The 20109-nt window shown below is 39.5% G+C and overlaps 2 protein-coding genes across 3 annotated transcripts; one reads left to right on the forward strand and one right to left on the reverse strand.

The window, feature by feature from the left end:
• Positions 1-343: 343 nt before the first annotated feature.
• Positions 344-3786, reverse strand: rpa3 (replication protein A3). Its single transcript, XM_070984961.1, has 4 exons — positions 3592-3786; positions 3411-3485; positions 2668-2779; positions 344-2584 (listed from the first exon to the last, which is right to left on the reverse strand). Exons 1-4 carry the CDS (start codon positions 3688-3690, stop codon positions 2502-2504), a joined length of 369 nt encoding a protein of 122 aa, XP_070841062.1. The 5' UTR covers positions 3691-3786; the 3' UTR covers positions 344-2501.
• A 216-nt stretch (positions 3787-4002) lies between these two features.
• umad1 (UBAP1-MVB12-associated (UMA) domain containing 1) lies at positions 4003-19593 on the forward strand. Of its 2 annotated transcripts, none has more exons than XM_070985342.1 (4): positions 4003-4253; positions 4790-4880; positions 10767-10852; positions 15235-19593. In XM_070985342.1, exons 2-4 carry the CDS (start codon positions 4799-4801, stop codon positions 15508-15510), a joined length of 444 nt encoding a protein of 147 aa, XP_070841443.1. In that variant the 5' UTR covers positions 4003-4253; positions 4790-4798; the 3' UTR covers positions 15511-19593. The 2 variants fall into 2 exon arrangements, with proteins under 2 accessions (XP_070841443.1, XP_070841444.1); XM_070985343.1 differs by having other exon boundaries at positions 4024-4253; positions 4746-4880; positions 15235-19591.
• Positions 19594-20109: the final 516 nt, after the last annotated feature.

Raw genomic sequence — 20109 nt, forward strand, 5'->3', positions numbered from 1 at the left:
ATCTGTATCCCAAAGTTTTTGGAGGATTTTGGCATCCTTTTCGCAGGGCAACATATGTAGACAGACAGGTATTCACGCTCATACTCACACCTAAGGACAATTTAGAGTCACCAATTAACCTAATGAGCATGTTTTTGGTCTGTGGGAAGAAGCCGGAGTACCCGGAGAGAACCCACGCATGCACGGGAAGAACATGCAAACTTCACACAGAAAGGCCCCGCCCAACCCGGGGACCTTCTTGCTGTGAGGCACGTGCACTACCTGCTGCGCCACCGTGCCGCCCTGCCACATTTACATATTATATTATATATATATTTACACATAGACACGTGAGAGTGGTTTAATCTTCCCCCCCAAAAAAATCCTTTAACAAGAACTTTTAATGTAGGACTTTCACTTGTAATAGAGTATTTTTTACAATATAATACAGTACTTTAAGTGACTTATCTGAATAATTCTGGACTTTTTTCCAACAAAACAAGATGTTTGAAGACATTTTCGATTAGCAACATGAAATTGTGCAGAGTGTGGATTTATGGCGTAATTTAACCCACTTCCAAGGTCCAAAGAGAAGGAAAGAAATCTTGAACCGGTCAAAACTACAGCATCAGTATTCAGAGTACAGTAAGTTTACTGTAAAACCTCACTTTATTGACCAAACGATGAATCTGTAAAGAATTGTCATATTAATTAATTATGTAAATTATCATTAGTTTGTTAGTTGGAGCTGGAAATTAGAGTCTAGTGTGGTGGTTCCCAATCTTTTTGGCTTGTGATCCTCTAACTGAGAGCAGACTTCTCACCATCCATTATCACAAGTTGTAAGATTCTTAGATTCAAAAAAAGGGAAGTGAAGACTAAAGAAAAGTCATAAAAAAATAAACTGAATCAAGTGTAGCACATGTTTTTTTCTTCATTCCTGATATTCCAGGGGGTCAGGATACCCTTGGAGGATCTTGACCCCCTGGTTGGGAACCACCGGTCTAAAGGATCTACAGGATGTATACGGCCCAGAAGAGGTTAGTCAGTGTGACAGAATTAGTTTCCTCACCACATCATCATCATTTTGGTCATCAAACATCGGATTACTGTACTTTACTGCTTGGATTACTACTATGAAAGTATTCATATTTAGATCAATTCCTTTATGGATCTGATTGGGCCTTGCAAATGACAACAGCTTTCATGACCAATATTTGCAAAAGAGGAATCAATGCTTATGATCTGCTTCATCTGTGAATGGAGTGTATACAGTTAAAACCACTGTGGGTGTTTATTCCTCTTCTATCTGGCTTAATAACATTTTTCTCCCCTTTCCTAGAGGCTTTGTGGTTCAGGGGTCATTTCTTTGCTCATACTGCCCCCTGCTGTCCATTATGGTTCATACATGCATATTTCCCATAACTGTGCTCACAGCTTGTGCAGGCAGCACAAAATCTGCTGCTGATAAAAAACTATATTACAATATACAATTACCTGTCTCAGTCTTAATCATCATCACTATGAAAGTATCATAAAAAACAGCGAGTACCAGCTGGAGTAAAAATTTAGATTTTTTTCAGTTCATCCCAGGAATATATAACAATCTTTAATTATATAATCAATTAAATGTATGTATCCTTCACTTTAGCATCAGAAAACAAACGGATGGATTAACTAATTAAAACTAATCAATTCATTCAAGTTTTTTCTAAACTCAACATTTGTCCAGTGAGACTGTTTGCTGCAGGTCTGATGATGCCGCTGAAACTCCACAAAACAGCACTGAATTCAATACTTTTTAAGGCTTTTCAAGATGTGCAGACACCCTGGTTTGTACATACTGAGTATGTCATGTTTTCCTGTCCTGCACTTTAATACTGTAACTAAATCTCTCATCTCATTGTTTTTTAATTTCATTTTATCATCTTGTCCTTGTTAAGTTTTAGTATCCTTCAAAGACTTTCCTCTCTAGTGCTATAATGTGTAATACACAAAAACATCACACTATTTAACAGAGCAGTCAGTGTACAAGCTACTGCTACTGTGCATAAGTATCCTAGTACTGTGTTAAGCACCTAAATGTCTTCTCCTGGTTTCAGAAAGATTTTGTACCCATTAAAAACACTGAGCAGACTGTCTAACATAATAACCTCAACTCAAAGGTCCTCTTACTAGCTTTTCCAGAGCTTTCCATCTATCGCTGAGGAGCATGAGGTGTAGTGGAAAGTCCCTATGAAGATAATGAGTGGACCTTTATGTTGATTTTATTTTTTCACAGACTTTGGTGTTTTGAGCAAAAAGTTGAGAATCTTATACTCAACATTATCAACAAAAAGCAATATTTCCACTTCATTTGGCCTATACAGATTTTCATTTTATTGACAATTTTTACCTGATGTTACACATTTTAATTTGTACAAATCTAATTTTACTCACAACAGAAAGTGGGCACATGAAACAAACAATGAACATACGGTGAAGACAACTTCAGTGAACAAAGAATGACATATTGTAGAGCCTTATCCACTTGCAGCCACTTCAAAGGGGTAGTGCTGGGGGAAGTCATGGATGACTTTCAGGGCGTCATTATACAGCTCTAAATCTGTGGACAGATGGACAGAACATCACCTCAGATGAACGCTGCTGTACTCATCTGTATGTGACTGACAATAAAGGTAGACCTACCAAAAGTAATGCCCTTGTCCTCTCGTAGCATGTTGTATGTGGTGGCCATTATCGCTCCTTTGTTGGACACCATGCCAATGACCTCCACCACACCACTCAGCTCTTCTTCAAGCTGGGAAAAAACAATCACTGGATTTCAGCACAATTATGTATCGAAGTTAATACAGCAATGCCATTATCTTGTTTTTGAGTGAAAAGGGTCGAGCTTTCTGGATTATGTGATTGTGCTAAACCTTAGAATAAAGTCAGACTGAAGAGAAATGACATGTACTTTTAGATCAGTGCTGCTCTGAATGTTCTTCCAGAGTCATCAGACTTTTCTAACTATGAAAAAAAGACATTCTGTCTGATGCACTTTATAAAGATTATTATTATTAATTTTTTTTGAAAGTTTCCAAACATGTTACTGTTTCTCCTAACCAGACAGCTGGAAATGACACACCTCACATACAGTAAGTCACAGATCAATCTAGACAAATATGTCCGATAATAAACACTTTTATATTGTTCCACATCATACAATTTGGGCAAAAACATGTAATTTCTACCTTCTTCCTTAGGTGTTGTTCATCGACCCTCTGGGGTCATGACAGGTCACTGAGCAACTTAATGTAACCATAATACATGAGGTTCAAAACAGTGTAATTATGTTCTTTTCTCTTTAAAAGCCAGTGGTTTTTACAACAAATGACACACTGACTCCACCGGTTACCTTCAATTTGATTAACAGACTCAGTACTCACAGGTTCGTTAAGTTCAACTGTAGCAGTCTTGCCCTCTCCATCAGAGACAGTGAACGTTTTTCCTGTTGGGTGAACCTGACATGGCAGAGGAGAATCTCTTCGCGTTAACATCGCTCACAGTCTGCCACCCAGGCTTGCGACTCAAAACATGTTCAGTTAACCAAACTACAACAACACTGACCTTTTCAACACGTCCAACGAAGCAGACCGGCCTGCTTATGTGCTGCGACAGCATGGAGCAGTTTATTCTTGGTTTCGGAACATCCAGTATGCCTGCCATCTTACTGGTTTGCTGTTTTGGCGTTGTTAAACTCGGGACAATGTAACATTGCGCGGGAAATGGTTGGGTCTATATTTTAAGTCACAGGGAAGTCCACGCGGGCGGAGTATTAACATTTACGTTGAAAAGCCGCGGCCTTGTTTTTACGGCACACCCAAGTATTAAAATCAAACGCCACCAACTTTTAGAACGACATATCCGTTGTGCGCTAACATTGCTTCCCCTTGGAAACATCAACGAATACTTCCGGTCCGTGTTGGTATCGTCATAACTTGTCGAGGAAATATAGTTGGCATTCATAGTTTCTACACGAACACGGAGGAAATGGAGACCAATGACGTTAGCACCATAACACAACAATACGGATGATATTATGCAGAGAAAGTGACGACGGGAGATTAAGTTATATCTTGTAGTTTGCAATCGTTAAGAGAAATTGATATTTCATGAGCTGAATACATGAGCTGAAACTAACCGAATGGAACCAAAGTAACTTAAAGTAAAACGACAATCAACTGACGCCATTGGCCGTATTCTGAACTTCATGACAAGACAAAACTAAAGTAAGTCCGTCAGTAACACTGCCTAAATTAATAGCTTTAGGCTGTTTAAATAGGCATTTGAAGCAGTGAATAGAAGCGTTTGAACGTTTGGCATTGTATAGTGTCCTGTTAAACAGAAACAAACAGCGATACGTAGTGCAACAGCAGTTGAGAACAGTTACGCATATTAATTAATTTGGATTTAAAAGCGTTTCATAAATCCTCATAAACCTTAGATATCATGATGAAGTCAGCTCCCCCCACCATGCATCAGTAAAAAAAAAAAAAAAAAAAAAAAAATCTTAATATTCAGAATTCACTTGTTCAATGTTCGATTTCTTTTTTCAAGAAGGAAACGTTTTGCCCTTATGTATTTAACTGATGTGTTTCACTGCTTTCAAATGTGTCGTCGTTTTTTTTGTAAATGAAGTCTTATTTGTTTGTCATCAAACAGTTGTGTTTGGAGTGTAACTAATCAAACCCTTTAAATCTCACTTGATCAAATGAATTCAGCTCTCAGTGACTGCTGGTCTAACCCTGGTGTCTTCTGTCGACAGAGAACAATCATGTTCAGTTTCCTTGGACTCCGGAAAGACTCCAAGAAGTCAACATCCGAGAAGGAAGTAGATGGAGGCTTTGTTATCATTGGTGAGAAACATAACCTCTTATAAAATGAAACTGATAGATTGGCATTTTGACATGCTGTTAATTCATGGTACACCATATTTGGCTGATCTTCAGTTCAATTCAAGCATCAATTTGTAATTATTTGTTTAATCGTAAACTGACTGTGGCACAGAGTGGTGTGAACCATTTTTTAAAGTTGAGTATTTGAGTATATTGATGTGATGGATCATAGTTTACAGAGTGTCTCCAAACGATCTGGAAAACTGTAGGTAATATATCTATTATTGCTTATAAGTAGGGCATTGTTAAAGTGACCGAAATTTGAACAGAGCTTGGTGTGATGTTCCCCTAATTGTTCCTCATATAGAACATAATACATGAGGAAATATTGAGCCACATGACAGGGATGCTTCAGAGATCTTTAGTGACTCAGTACTAGTGAACAGTCTGGTTAATTATGAGTTAGTCTCTTTAGTGAAGTGGAATGTTTCAGGAAAATGTATAAATAAAAGAAAAATAAGCCTGCATACAGATGGACAGCTTCCATGCTGTCTATGTATTGTTTTGTGTGTTTTCAGTGTGTACATGTCTTGGCCAGGGCTCTGCTCAAAAAAAGATTTTCTGATCTCAATGGGACTTAAAAATAGATGTTGTATTACACTGTAATTCTATTGTGCACAGTGTCTTTAAGGATCAAGGACAGTGATGTTAAATTTTGGTCAGTGCCAATATGACCTTTTCAGTTCAGGTTTTGTTGCCAGAATGTAACGCCACTGTCCTGGTTGTGACTGTGAAGGGAATAATAGAACAGCAAATATTAGTAGAGGATGTTTAGGTTGGTTCACTGTTGGACTTCTTGTCTCATGATTGCTGTGTGACAAAATGGGAGTTGTCACAGATTTCACTATTTCCTCAGAGTGCATGACTTTGCTTTCCTCTAAATGAAACAATTTTTTCCTTGAGTGTTTTTGACCTTGGATAAAAGCTTGCACCTAGTGGTTCTCTTCAAGGTGTGGAGATCTCAAGATTGCACCTTATCCGGCCACCTGTTATCACATGACCTGAGATTCCATACTTAGTCTCCACAGCAACTGTGCAAACTCTATGGCATTAGGAAGACCATGAGATACACCTGCCCTGGGGAAAATTAGGAAGAGGACCTTGAATCGATGAATTTTCTGAAACATTTTTTTCTTGTTTATCTCATAGCTGCTGTGCATAAATGAGCTAATCATCTTGACACCTCAGTTAGGCCTCAGATGTTATTATCAGTTAGTTTATGTTCTGATTTTCATATTAACCTCAACATTGTGTATGACTACAACAGGATGTGTACAGAATGAGTTGTGTTTTAATGTTTGAGCTGTAGTTCCTGGTATTCGACAGCACCTCAGTGGCAGCCGTAGTGGTTGTGTGTCCTCTCTCTTTAGTGTTTCCAAGCCATCTGTTTGTACCTAAAGCCACAACAATCCACATGGATCAAGGTTCATTGTAAATAAAATTTTATTTTAGTTAATCTCCCACAGAATTGCAGTATCATTTCCTTCTTGTGGGTTTAATTGGACGAGCTGGTGGAGCTGACACAGATGGTCAGGAGCTGCGTGTTATTTTTGGCAGAAGAGAGCAAGTGTCAGAGCCAGGCTTTCTTTTTCACATTGAGGCAACCAACTAAGCTCACAGACATTCACTGTAAACTCCTGCCTACATTTAGGCATGTCCTCTTGTCAAAGATGGCCTTAGAATTAGCAACATGCTATTGAGTGGCTAATATAAACTCACACGTCAATAATGACAAGACACCCCAAATGCTTAATTGGAGTTGGTGTTTTAGAATACATTTGTTTTGACATGTAAACTTTTCTTTTTCACTCATGGATCCTTTGGTATATGATCAGAACACACATCCAGAGCTGAGGTGTTAGATAACAGGTGCACAGCTCGCCCCTGAGTCAGACAGGCCAGACCAAGCTGAGGCTGTGGAAAGTCCCAGCAGGGCGAGCCTGTCGAGTACTTTTGCAATGGCAATGTCCCTTCTTTTCTATTCAGGCAGACTGCTATTTGAATGAAGCTTAAAACAAACAAAAACAATCTTTTGGTTCTGCCATGGTCACTAGGTGGAGAAAAGAGTCAATAGTTAGGGAGCTTGAAGGTTTAGAACACTTACAGCAGCCACTTTATGTTGAATAATAAAGAATCTAAAAGCTTGTTAATAATAATAATAATGATAATTTCTTTAACAGGTTTCAAAAATGGAGGTTTCTAAAGCGCTGAACGGGCGGGGTGAATGGATTGCTTATAAGCAGACAGAGTAAAGATCAATCATTAAGAGTATTAAAGTTGAATTCCTGAAAACAACAAATAAATCTGAAAAAGAGAACAGAGTCAGTTGTTCTAATCTGATGTTTTAAGCAGTTCCAGACTTTAAGAGCTACACAAAAGCTCTGTCCCCTTCAGATTCCAGTGTGGTTAAAGGATTAGTTAGAAGGCACTGTTCTAATGGGAAGGATAGTACGGCTTTAACTGTCAGTCAGACAGTTAAACTGTTATTTTCATTTCAACTAATCTGCTGACTGTTTTCACACTTCATCGATGATTTGTTTGGTCTATTAACACCAGAAAAAAGTGAAAAATGACGCTTATGGTTTACCAGAGCTGAATGAGATCTAATGGTCAAATGTCTGACCAACAGTCCAAAACAGAGGGGTGTTCAGTTTACCATCATATGATCAACTCTGCACATTCAAGAAGCTGAAACCAGTGAATGTTTGGCATCTTGCTTGAAAATGTGTTATGAAAATAGTCAGTTATTTAAGGGGGACAGGGGGCGGCTGTAACGCAGGAGGCAAGAACCCAAAACTCCTCTGACTGGTCAGACCAGTAGTTTCCAAAGAAACACAGCAGATTTAGCCAAAAGGTAGAAGTATTTTTAGATTTTGAATGCTTGTACTTCTCCACCAGGGAGCAATAACACGGTTATGGTGGTAGTTCTCAGTACTTGGTAAAATGATGCACCTGTCCACAGTTTGGGTGTTTTTTGTTGGCATGGCAGGCTCCAGTCTCAGGTTATTATTTTGTGGTTACATCAAACAAAGCCTAACCCATTTATTAACTAGCTGGCTGAGCTGAGATGCAGTCTTCTGGACTCTTTGTTGCCAAATTTCCATGACAACCTCTGTTTTCTCAGAGGAAGGAGTGTTTCATTGTGCTTCCTGTGTGGCAACATAATGCCATATCATTGTTTCCTTTTTTGTATTGTTCTGTGTTGTCATGAAGTATTGAGTCATTTAGGCTTCCATTGAGGAGCACAGCCAGTGTTTTCAGGGAGTGCTTGTTTGACCCTGTGCTCTGTTTTGAAAAAGTCATCTCAATAGGCCAGATGGTGGCGCTGTAAAACACTCAGTTAAGTCCTGCAGCCATATATGCTCCTCAGCTTTGTTAGTAGTAATAGTGTTGCTGAATTCAAATTTCTGCTGTTTTGACTTCAAGGATAAGTTCTGATCTATCTCAGTGAGAGCTGGAGCTCAGTGTTGTCTGAGAACAATTGTCAGGTGCCCAGAGAAACACTGAAATAGTTTTGCTTGCTGTCATCATTCCCCTGGTGATGCTGGCCCCTCCTAACGTGTTTCCAACCTAAAAGACTAGGAACAAAATCCTCAGTCCTCTTCCTGTGCTATAACACATTCCAGACAAGATGAGGTGAATATGAGGCTTCAGGAGTCTGAGCTCAGATCAACGAGTGTCCTCCAAAGTCTTTTTATAACTCCTTGTGTTATCATCCCTCGACTGCACAAACTCAGACTGCTGAAGCCTCATATTAGCTTTAGATAAACCACTTTGGTCTTTGATAATTTCAGCCTCTCAAATATGAAGACTTGTTGCATTTTGTCACATTTGATAGTAAAATAAATATCTTTGGTTTTTGGACTTTTGTGTGAATAAAGCACTGTGGGGAATTATAACAGGCAAAGAGTAGTAGCAGAATAGGTTCGGTGAGGACTTTGCCTTCCTATGAAAGCATGTTACTGAATAATGCACATCAGAGGAGATTTGGTGGCTTAAGTTTTGCATCTGGTCCTTTTCCCTTTTTTTTAATTTTGAAACTTTAAAAAGGTCATAAGAAAAAAAAAATCTTGGTTAAACTATTAAAGAAATGCGTCATCTTTAACTTGATGCTGTTTGGGAATCAGGTCAGTACTCAATCAGCTATTCACAGTAACAGAAACTCTGGACTAAGGCTAGCTGAACGTTTGCATGGCACCGTGTGTGTATGTGCATACATGACTGTGACCAACCCCAAACACCCTCAAAGCTGCAAGTTACCATTTTATCTCACAGTCATTGTTTCGTTTAAAAAACACTTGCAATAGTAGTAAGTGTAAACACGACACACAGCAACATTATCTAAGCTGATGGCAGATCAGATGATTGTAGATATGATCTACGCGCACACAAAGAGGGTTTTGAGCCTCACTGAATCCCTGAGGAGAGCACTCGCCTTCCACTGGGCAGGCGGCTGTGCAGGAACATGGAGCTGAGATCAGAGACAATGACATCAGTGTGAATGATTTCATTGTGTGGACAGTCAGCTCGGCCCTGTAGAGGAGGAGAGGGAGAACAGCATTACCTTCTCACTTTCTCCTCCCATCAGCGCCTCTACTCACTCACTGTTTCAACCGCTTGATGAGGGAGATCTAATTAATTGGCTCAGTGACAGCAGCCTGCTGCCAGGCCTCCAGCATAACCTTAAAATAGGAAGGGACATGGACTAAGAATAAATGACAATTCAGCAGATTTGATTTACCTCCTGGCACATCTGTAGCTCTTAACGTTGGTGTGAGGATTCTCTTCGATCAACAGCTTCAGTGCTGTTGGTAACACATGTTGAACATAGTTGAGATGTTGTCTTAATGTGAGCAATGTGCAGCGAGCCATAGCTGTGCCTGATCACAGGATAAAAGAAAAACAGGGCCAATATACACCTGCTCAGGCATAAGGAGGCAGGAACCTCAGCTCAGAATGCTTAATACAGTGAAACTGTGTTTACTCATTCCTGGCAGTTGTAATGCTTTTTAATCCATTAATGTGATCAGAAAACCACTTGTGCAGCCCAAATAATCCCCCTCATTAACCTCATTTGTGCTCAAGGAAAAACCCAACTGTAAATCACTTCTCAGCAGGTCTTTTGTAGTGTTGTGTTACAGTCATGCTACCTGGTCTGTAAGGCCAAAATGAGTATTATAAAGAAAACCGAATCTGAAATAGATACAAGTTTTGATCTAAAGTTTGTATTTATGTAGCAGTCATTGTGGAAAGAGTGAAAGTCAGATGTTATGACACACAGCTAGTGTGGTTGAAAGCTCAGCTGTCTAAACAGTCATTTAATGTGGCAGCTGACTGTCAGGAGAAAGCAGGAATTACCAACTTTCAAACCTGAAGGTGCTGCACACACTGGCTGGGTGGGTAAATCCACCTCTGAAATACTGTACAGCAGCCGTCACCATGCAGGATTACAGGGTACAAAGGTTAGAATAGTTCTCTTAGTTACTTCTCCTACGTCCTCTCGTTAATCATCAGTTAATCTGCAGATTATTTTCTCAATCAAACCATTAATCATCATTAATACCAATCACAATATCCTAAAAGGCAGAGTAACATTTTTTTTGATCAACAGCTGTCAGTCCAAGATGTTCATTTCAACCCACAAATAATCTCTCAAATAATCAGAGTATCTGTAGAACTGGACTGTGCCAGTGTTTTTGCATGCGGCCCATGTACTACCACTTAACCCTCTACCCTGACTGAGGAGCTGACCTGAACCTCGTTTTAATTATGTCTTTTTAATTGGTAAGATGATGTAAGATGTACCTTTAATACATTTTCTTATAAACTGCCACATTTCTTGTGCAGGAGAGACGGTTGAAGAACAGAGGAGGAAGATACAGACCATGAACATTGCACAGCTGTCAACAAATGTCATAGTGCAGCCGTCAAAGGTGAGTTTGTAGAGCTTTTCACTTCATGATATGAAGTTTACCCTGTGGTATTGTAGATCACAATTTTGGAACTCAATAATCAGAGCAGTCGGAGAAAGAAAACATTGTGCTCAGAGCAGTAAACAGTCTGGAGGGCTTGTTTTTCTTCGTAAACTACTGAGTGCTTCAGCTTTGAGACCAGGAGCTGTTTGGATCCCAGCTGGCCTTGTCTTGCATGGTTCATACAGAACAATCTCCACTACTGTGATGTTGACAGGTGCTGGGGCCCAGACTGAGCCAGTGAGCCAAAATGTGCCACTACCATTCACCACACTGGCTTTAAAGTGAGCTGAGACACAAGCCTCCAGAGAGCTCTGCTGGCCTCCTGATCGCTGCTACGTTTCTGTTATGAGCCTTAATACTTCAGTGTTAATTTAAGCGCTTAGTTTCTAACTAAGGACATTTTTACAGACAGTAAGTGTGTGTGTGTGTGTGTGTGTGTGTGTGTGTGTGTGTGTGTGTGTGTGTGTGTGTGTGTGTGTGTGTGTGTGTGTGTGTGCGTGTGTGTGTGTGTGTGTGTGTGTGTGTGTTGTGTCCATATGGCATCCTGGAGCTACCACATGTCACACAGTTAGTGAGTGGCTCATCCCTTCAGTTTTAATCACATGGTGCAACACAAAATTCTGAGATGGAGCAAATTGTAACCTCACACACACACACACACACACACACACACACACACACACACACACACACACACACACGCACACACGCTCATGCACACTCAAACTCAAACAGAGACACATGTAAAATAGTGTTGAAAACAGTGGTGATTATTATCCTACCAATTTCTAAAGCCTGGTTTTCTAAGATCTGCTTGTAATCAGTTGTCCAGCAGTCAAAACAACAGCATATTAACACTTCCATAGTGCCTCACAATTTTATAGCCAGTAAATGAAAAAAAAAAAAGTTTTTCACAGTTCTTGACATTTAATCCAAGCAGACATTCCCTACCGGTACTGGTTCCACTGGTGACCATTGTTTAACTTCCTGGCTGGTATCTTGAGATGTTGCTTCCTTTTGATGCCATCTATTTTGTGAAGTAGTTCCTCCTGCAGCACCCCCCAACATGATGCTGCTGCCCTGTGTTCCACAGACTCCCAGCTAATCCAAAAATGGGCGAAACGGTGGAGCGTGGTCATCCAGAGGCGGGCTGAATGAAGCCCGGTTGCTGAAACCTAGCGGCTAGCTGTCACTCAAAGCAGCCATGCCCATAATTCTGCATAACTTTAAGCCTTGATGTAATTTGGAGCCGGCCTCAAGTAGCCATTTGAGAAAATGCAGTTTTTCATCTTTCAGCTTCTCTTCAGGCATTTGGAAATTGCTCCTAAGGATGAAACTGACTTGTGGAGGGCTGCAGTTTTTTTGGCTGATTTTTTTTAATTTTCACATGATGTCAAGCAAAAAGGTACTTAGTTTGCTGGTAGGCCTTAAAATGCATCCACTGGTACATCTCCAGTTGACTCCATCAGGAGCTTCTATAGCATGACATAAATGTCTAGAATTGTCCAAGCTGTTTAAAGGCACAGTCAGCGTTGTGTATGTAAACTTCTGACCCACTGGAATTGTGATGTAGTGAATGACAAGTGAAATAATCTGTCTGTAAACCCTTGTTGGGAAAATAACTTGTCTTCATTGCTTTGTCAGTCTCACACATTGTTGATCAACCATCCTCTCTGACCTCCTCCCTACCAAGTTTTGTGGATGTATATTGTCATGCTAGTTGTAACACTCACCTTATGACAGAGTCATAATTCACATGGCTACTAGAGAGCTGTGCGACTTACTGTGGCAGGATTTAACAGCAGTTGAAAGTTATCGTAGCAATAAGGCCTTCATCCTGTATATTGAGGTGAACTACCTGTTCATGTTTAAAAGAAACCTACCAGGAATGTGTGCACAAAACTAAGGCAGTGTGTTCCCCCTTATATTGATAACACAAATAGTAGACCGAATTTAATACTTAATTTCTTGAAAGAGTGGAATAGTGTGGCAAATAATCTGTGCAACTGTAACAAAATATGAACAAAATTCTTGCTGTTTACATAGTCACAGTGTTATTACCAGCATCACCATCATTCCCAATTGTAGGATCTTTGTTTTGTGCTCTGGTTCATGGAAGTTCCATGTTGGAGAGTGTAACAGAAAACAGGACCTGGGACCCTTTGCTCCACCCTGCCTGTGCTCCAGTCCCACAGGAAACCTCTGCCTCTTAATTGCAGAGGAATAACCATTTCCTGTAACATCTTCTCTGCGTTTAGTGTCATAGTTGCCTTTAATTATATGTTAAAGCACAAAACAAAGCCTCAAATCTGCCACTTTGGATGAATTTCATATGCACTGCTCTGAAGGGAGTACATGCTACAAGAGAAGGCTGACGTGGCTATTTAAAAAAAAAAAAAAAGACTCGAGCACTCAATAAAAACCAACATGAAGGAAAGAGTGAGGAGACAACATTGTGTTTTCCCTCTGACCAATGAGCTTTGCCAAGATTGTTCAAACTTTGCTCTGCTTCTTGAGGTTTTCTCGCATATACACCCTCACTTTACAGCACCGTATCACCCCAAAGTCACTGCTGCTCACTTAATGCTCCGCACTGCATTAACACGTCGTAGAAGCACAGCTGTAAAATATAATGGTTAGGACTACGCCTTTGCAGCTTCCTTCCCTATAGGATGTTACAGAGGTGAAGGCTGGTGTTGTTAATAGCACTGCTAGCTTAAATATGTAAACAGTACCACAGCAAATATGAAGCCAAGTAGTGTTACAGAATAACCAACTTCAAACAAAACACAGTTAAAGAAATGTGTTTTAATGTTTGACATCAGAATTATTAACAATGTAAAGTTCCCCAGAGGTGAACTCTGAGCTAAAGAAAGGCACCAGGTCTCCACAGCAAACCCACTGATGGCAGCAGTTCCACTGAAATAAAGTGATTTTGCTTCATTGAGACTGAGCCCTTCTGATGTCACCATACAGCAATTCAGAGTTGTTTTGCTTGTGTAGTATTGACATTTCAGTATTTGTTTTCAGCATTTCATCTTGCTGAAGGCACTAATCTCATTTATTGACCATGATATAATGAGACATGAACTAGCTAACTTCTTATTAGTGAAAAAAATACACATTCCAGCTAATAAACATGTATCTGACTCCTCCAAAGGCAGCATGATCAACTTAAAAGACTCAGTTGTGGAATAAACAACATTCCACCACTTCCATGGGCACCAGTGCAGCACATTGACTTACAGTACGGCCCCTGTAACTCACCAACATGCCTTCAGTTGACAGCATTGAAGCTTTGTTTTTGGCAGACTGCACTAATTGGGAACAGCATGTTGGAATATGCATCTTATTGCAACACAGTACACAAAATACATTTAAAACATTACTGAGGCCAAATATCACTTCCCAGGACCTTGTGTAGTCATAACTAAACTGAACAAAAATAAATGTTGAACGGTCTGTCGACTCCCCCTCTGTTTTACCCCATACTGATGACGTGGCTTGTTCCTGGTGGGGTAAACATTGAAGATTGCCTCGGGATGACTCTACAGAGCAGGCCAAGGCAGCTCCAAATCAAAGAGAGTTCTTTCTCTTGGTATCGTGACTATATTCAGCATGGCATGGCACTGAGGCTGTTGCAGTATGTTGTGTCTGAATGGAAATGAAGCCGCAAAATCAATTGGGTGTACACAGCTGACAACTGGACCTGAAGATGGTAAGATAGTTAATATGATAGTTGAGTGACCAAAATGTTAAGGTTTCTTCTTACGCCCAGCATGAATATGCTCAATTTTCTTTTTAGCTCAGTCTACATAGTAAATCTTAGTGGATTTCATCCATGTCATGTCATGAGTTTGAAATGGCTGTGGCTCAGGGCTGAGGCTCAGGGACAGACTGTGTCAGGCTTGCTCAGATGTGCTCCAGAGCATCACATGAGCCGTCGTACCATCAAACTAAAATTCATATCGTAGGAATGCAATGAATGAGGGAAACCTTGATGTGAGTGTCAAAATGAAAACAAATGGTGGACAGTTCATCAGCTCCGAGAAGTTCTTTCAAGAATGGGATGAAATGTATGGGAAAAATATTGTTCTTTCTTTACAAGAGTGGCTTTTCAAATGTGTGGGTGTTTTGTCCTTTATTGTATCATTTCCTCTGAGTACAAAGTGGTAAGGTACACTAGTTTCTTCATGGTCATCATGAAGCTCTCCACCTGCTACTTGTGGGTTGGAAAAGGAGAAACCAATGTGAAAAGAGACTTGATGATCAAATGTGTATCTGAGTAATATCTCAACTCTGCACACTGACATGAAACCTGTGTCTCCTTTTCCACACAGTCATCCTGCACAGTTCCAGCTCAACCCACCAACACAAAGTACCCCACAGCTTTCCCCACCACAGCGCCACTAGCAGGGACCTCATCGGTGGAAGCTGCTTCAGCACTCCCAGATCTCCTTGGGGACGTCCCCTTCACTTTGGCTCCTCACATCGTGGCCATGCAGGCAGGGTTTCCCTTAATTCCAGATGTGCTGCTGTCCCGGGACATAAACTACAACCTGGCTAGTTTTCAGTACGACTTCACTTTAGAGAACTCGGTGCTTCGTAATGCCTAGTCTTGTTGAATTTTAATACCATGGCTGCTATCTGGGGCTGTATTAACTCCTGACTTAGCCAAACAATTTCTAGCAAGGTGTCCTAACTTAGGATGATTTAGGAAAGTTCTCTGAGCAAGGAAGGGACTGAAACTTTCACCTCAACCATGAGGTGTGGTCGACCCTGGTGCTAGGTATGACGTATTCTTTTAAAAGGTGTGATTGGTTGATCAAAAATAAATTCAATAAAAAAATAAATCAGAAATAAAGCGCTGTTAGTCATCATGGTCATAGAATGGGCAGTGAAATCGATAGGTCTTATCATAGAATATAGTCTCCATTAAGACATTGTGAAATTATAAATACAGTTTTATGTAATGAACATAATGAATAAACTGTAAGCTGTACTTTAAAAGTAGCATACAAAATGTTTCAAAACACAGGCCTGCTCGCACAGTAACCCATTCACATGCTGATAGTCCTTTCATTTAGTTAAGAGATGTCAGTTTCAGTTAATTTTGCTTTTGATAGGCTGACAGCCATTCACGGGTAACTAACCGGTTAGTTTTACTCTGAGGAGCACGCTGGACTGCATGCCAAGTCAGTCATCACCTGGAGGATGTCAAAGTCCCGATCAAAGATGAGAAATTCCTTTCAAATATTATCTGTGATTTTTCCCCCATGTTTCAGATATTTTAAATTGGTCGAGTATTGAGTGAAAAAACTGCAGCTGTGGAACAGGCTGCAGTGAAATCCCTCCGTGCGTCTGCTGACCTTCAATGTACGTCCACTAGAAGAGTTTGTTTTTGCCACCGATTGCTAAGATTGTCATTCTAAGTGTCTGACAACATTATGGAAAGGATCTGTACAGAGATAGACCTTTTTGGTAAAGAGTAAGAAACAGCTGCTATATTGCACTCGCCAAAGCCACCAGACTGTAAAAAGCTCTTCATTCAAACTTGTCAGAAGCAATAAAACTCATCAAGACCATCTTGTTCATCCATAAGTTGTCCTCTACAAGAACCACTAACTCTGGTTTGGTTGAAATGAACCCTTAATTCACCACACTGAGCGAGGACTGAGAGATAGGACGGATTGTCTTCACTGGACATCACGACTGGACAGACTTCAATATGTCAGACTTCAACAGATTTTCCCAGTGAAAAACTGTAATTAACAGATAAGGGAAACCCTGCTCCCAGTCAGCATTGATGAAGTGACAGGTTGTTGTGACGTAGCTTTTGTTAATGAGAGCTGTCCTGCAGTCGGTGGTCAGAACTAGCTTGTCTGTGCTTGCTAGCTTGACTTTTAGCTCATCCTTCTCCACAGAGTGTTTTTCAATGATTGGTTGTAGTCACAGTAGCTCAAGATGGCATAACGTCCTCAGGCTTGGGGTACAGGACAACCTCTTTGAATCACTCACCATTAGTGTGTATGCAATTAACCTGCGTACTGACATGCAAATATATTCTTGGTGGTGAACCACTTAATGCTTAACCATTGGCGTCCCTAATTTAGAGTTAGTGTTACAGTGAAATTTTTCTTTCTCTTTCCTGTGCTGAAGAAACTCTTAAACCTCTTAAAAGTCCTCCTCCCTACTGCTATAACAGTTTTTCACCTTCAGAGCTCTCTAAAGGGCTAAGGTGCTTTGTGTATACATTTTATCTTTCCCAGGACCTACTCTTAACTGTAAGGGGAAATTCTTAGAAAATGTCAGAATTCTATGAATTTTCTTTGAATTTCAACACAAGGAGCAGCTCTTTGTACGATGAGGCTTTATGAATACGGCCACAGGAGTCCTAGTTATGATTGATTAAAGCATCATGACTGTCAAGTCCTTAGGCACACTTTATGTGCTGTGACATGCAGAGTGTTACACTGATGTTTTCTAACTATGAATGGGATAATTACAGATTATTACAACTTGGGGTTCTATCAGTGTGGTGACATTGCGCTCATCAAGAAATTAGCTGAGATCATTGCTACAAAAAAGTCAGAGGGGTAAAACCAAAAATGAACACATGTGAAATGTTGGTATTAAATCACTGCCCAGAAAACTGCACACACAATTATGGTAAATACTGTAGGTCAAAGTTGAACCAGAAGCTGGTTCATGAACTGTGGTGGCTGCTTTACAGTGGACAGCTTGGCTAAAAATCCTAGCATTTGCCTTTGTTTTCTCTTCCAAATAAGTTTGACTAACCTGGTAACCTTGTTATAAAAGATATTAATGGTTGCCCAGTCTGCAAAAATAAGATAGATCCAGGTTGCAACACATTAGAATTTTCCTTTAATTGAAGATGATATTTTACTGGGTAGACATCCATTGACCTTGTGCTGTTAACTATTTGTTGTCTCTATTTCAAGCAGTTGAATGAAAGACTTGTTTCAGGTCATTTGAGGATGTAGTATGCAGATGACAAAGCAATAACTTTGATCGAAGCTTAGTAACTGGACAGGAAATTGTCTGCATTCCATTGAGTCAAGCCCAAGTCTTCAATAGAATCATTGGATTCATGCTGGATCTTTTCAGTCCTCTATTTATGTACAAACTGCAACATATGGAGAGTGTTTGAATGATCAGGTGAAAATGTACAATAAGACTATTTTTATTAACAAACTCTCATGGAATAATTGTGATGACAGTATATGTAGCAAGAACACCTCCTCCCACAATTAATGTTTTGACTATTTTACAACTGTTATTCCCTGTCAATCAACGCCATGCTTGAATTTTGCTTCCTGAATGTGGCCTTTCTTTTGATCCAACATATTTTTCTTCCAGCATTCATTTGTTGTGTTATTTATTCAGTCTGCATTTCCCACTGGTCTACATTTTTCATGGCAATGCAGTCAAATATACACGCCGTTACTTATGACTGTTTCTGTACTTACTCTCATTTTTACAGAAACTGCTTCAAGTCTCATGTACTGTACTTGCTCTAAGAGATAAAGCTGTGTGACCACTTGTTACATTTAAACATTGAATGGTGTGGATAGCATATGAGAACTGTTTCTTTTTATTGATACTGTGAGTACTGTGCTACTCCACATATTAGGAAGTCGCTTGGTATTGTTTGTGTTTTGGATTCACTTTATGCAAAATACTTTGACGAGAAGTCTGCAAAGTTGTTGGTCCTAGATGATGAGTGTGTAAATTCTCAAATGGCCTTTATTTACCTTCATGGACATCTCAGCTTTTCCTGCATGTTTACCTGTTGTTTTGTTAAATTCATGATAATGTTATGTACCTTCCACAGCAGCAATTCCATCAGTAGTGAAGTGTGAATTTCTCTTCTATAATAGAAAAATGTGTTTCCATTCACTTACATCGTGCAGTCCTTTGAATTTTTTTTATTTTTTTTATTGTTACTACTTCAGTTTTTTCACATTTAAAGTCTTGTAATCATCTCTTTCTTGGCCAGCTTTTCATGTGAAAATGTGCGAGAGATTTTATTCTCAGTTGCTTAACATGGATCGAATGAAACCAACATTTCTGTCCGAATTTCTATCCACCGTTAGAGCGGCAGAGTGATGAGTACTGGACTCTGTCGTTATACTGATGGAATTGATGCAGGTAAATGTACATTATGCTGAGTTTACAAGAGTGTGATAGTGAAGGTAAAATATAGGAGATTTCACTTCAGTGTTCATTCATCTGTAGTTCTTCATCAGATTGATGTGTGTGTCCTGGCTTGAATTATGTTCCCAACAGATTACATGAAGTTGGAGGAATTGGTATCTTTATAAGGGGGTTTTTCTTTGAGTCATTTTGTAAATATGGGCTTTTAAAATAAGTAAATACGTTTTGCTATGAATAGGAGACACATTTGCTTAGAGTCACGCATATATCCAGGAATTAACCAAATACTCTATTTGTACCTTTTAATGATTTTTTTGTACATAGTCAAATTTGGTCTCAAACCTGCTGTGACACCTTTCATGCATATTTTACAAGTAAGCACCCATTTGTTAACTCCCAGGAAAATCTTACTCTTAAACCATCCTATTCCCTGAGTTAAAGTGTCCATCTGTTGATGCTGGTAATGTGTTCAGTTGGTTTTGAATTTGGACGACTTGAATAAATTAGAGGAGCGTTGTGTAATTTGTGACTGTTTCTGTGCATTAATGAAATGTTTTATCACCAGTTATGTTTAAATCATTACTTTATTAGGATTGATTGATTGATTGATTGATTGATTGATTGATTGATTGATTGATTGATTGATTGATTGATTGATTGATTGATTGATAGAAATAATATTACAGAAGTGGTCAGAAATATACATTCCCCAGGTTATACTTAATAATTTATTTGAAGATAATAAATACAAATGTTAAAATGCATTCATTATTTTTGCAAATCTTCTGAATTTGGGGAAGGATGCAGAATGACTCCCACCTGTGGAATATGACCCCTAGGATCATCTTTGGTTGTACAACCATTATCTTTAATATTGAGTAAAATGAGTATGTTGCTCTTTGTAATGCCATATTCTGGTTAAATGCCTATCAAGAGTATGCAGATGATACAAATCCACCTGATGGCCTCCATGCATTGGTCACCAATCAATTGCAGACCCTTTGATAACTTCTGGTTTACTTAACCCTCCTTAGCTC

This window comes from Chaetodon trifascialis, chromosome 17 (genome assembly GCF_039877785.1).
Source record: "Chaetodon trifascialis isolate fChaTrf1 chromosome 17, fChaTrf1.hap1, whole genome shotgun sequence".
Lineage (NCBI taxonomy): Eukaryota > Metazoa > Chordata > Actinopteri > Chaetodontiformes > Chaetodontidae > Chaetodon > Chaetodon trifascialis.

What these genes read in the sequence shown, in the direction of transcription:
- rpa3 (XM_070984961.1), bottom strand. Translation starts at nt 3,690, where the DNA reads ATGGCAGGCATACTGGATGTTCCGAAACCAAGAATAAACTGCTCCATG. An exon ending in TCGTTGGACGTGTTGAAAAG is followed by an intron (nt 3,486 to 3,591) that starts GTCAGTGTTGTT and finishes CTGCCATGTCAG; the next exon opens with GTTCACCCAACAGGAAAAAC. An exon ending in GGACAAGGGCATTACTTTTG is followed by an intron (nt 2,585 to 2,667) that starts GTAGGTCTACCT and finishes ATCTGTCCACAG; the next exon opens with ATTTAGAGCTGTATAATGAC.
- umad1 (XM_070985342.1), top strand. Translation starts at nt 4,799, where the DNA reads ATGTTCAGTTTCCTTGGACTCCGGAAAGACTCCAAGAAGTCAACATCC. An exon ending in TGGAGGCTTTGTTATCATTG is followed by an intron (nt 4,881 to 10,766) that starts GTGAGAAACATA and finishes TTTCTTGTGCAG; the next exon opens with GAGAGACGGTTGAAGAACAG. An exon ending in TCATAGTGCAGCCGTCAAAG is followed by an intron (nt 10,853 to 15,234) that starts GTGAGTTTGTAG and finishes TTTTCCACACAG; the next exon opens with TCATCCTGCACAGTTCCAGC.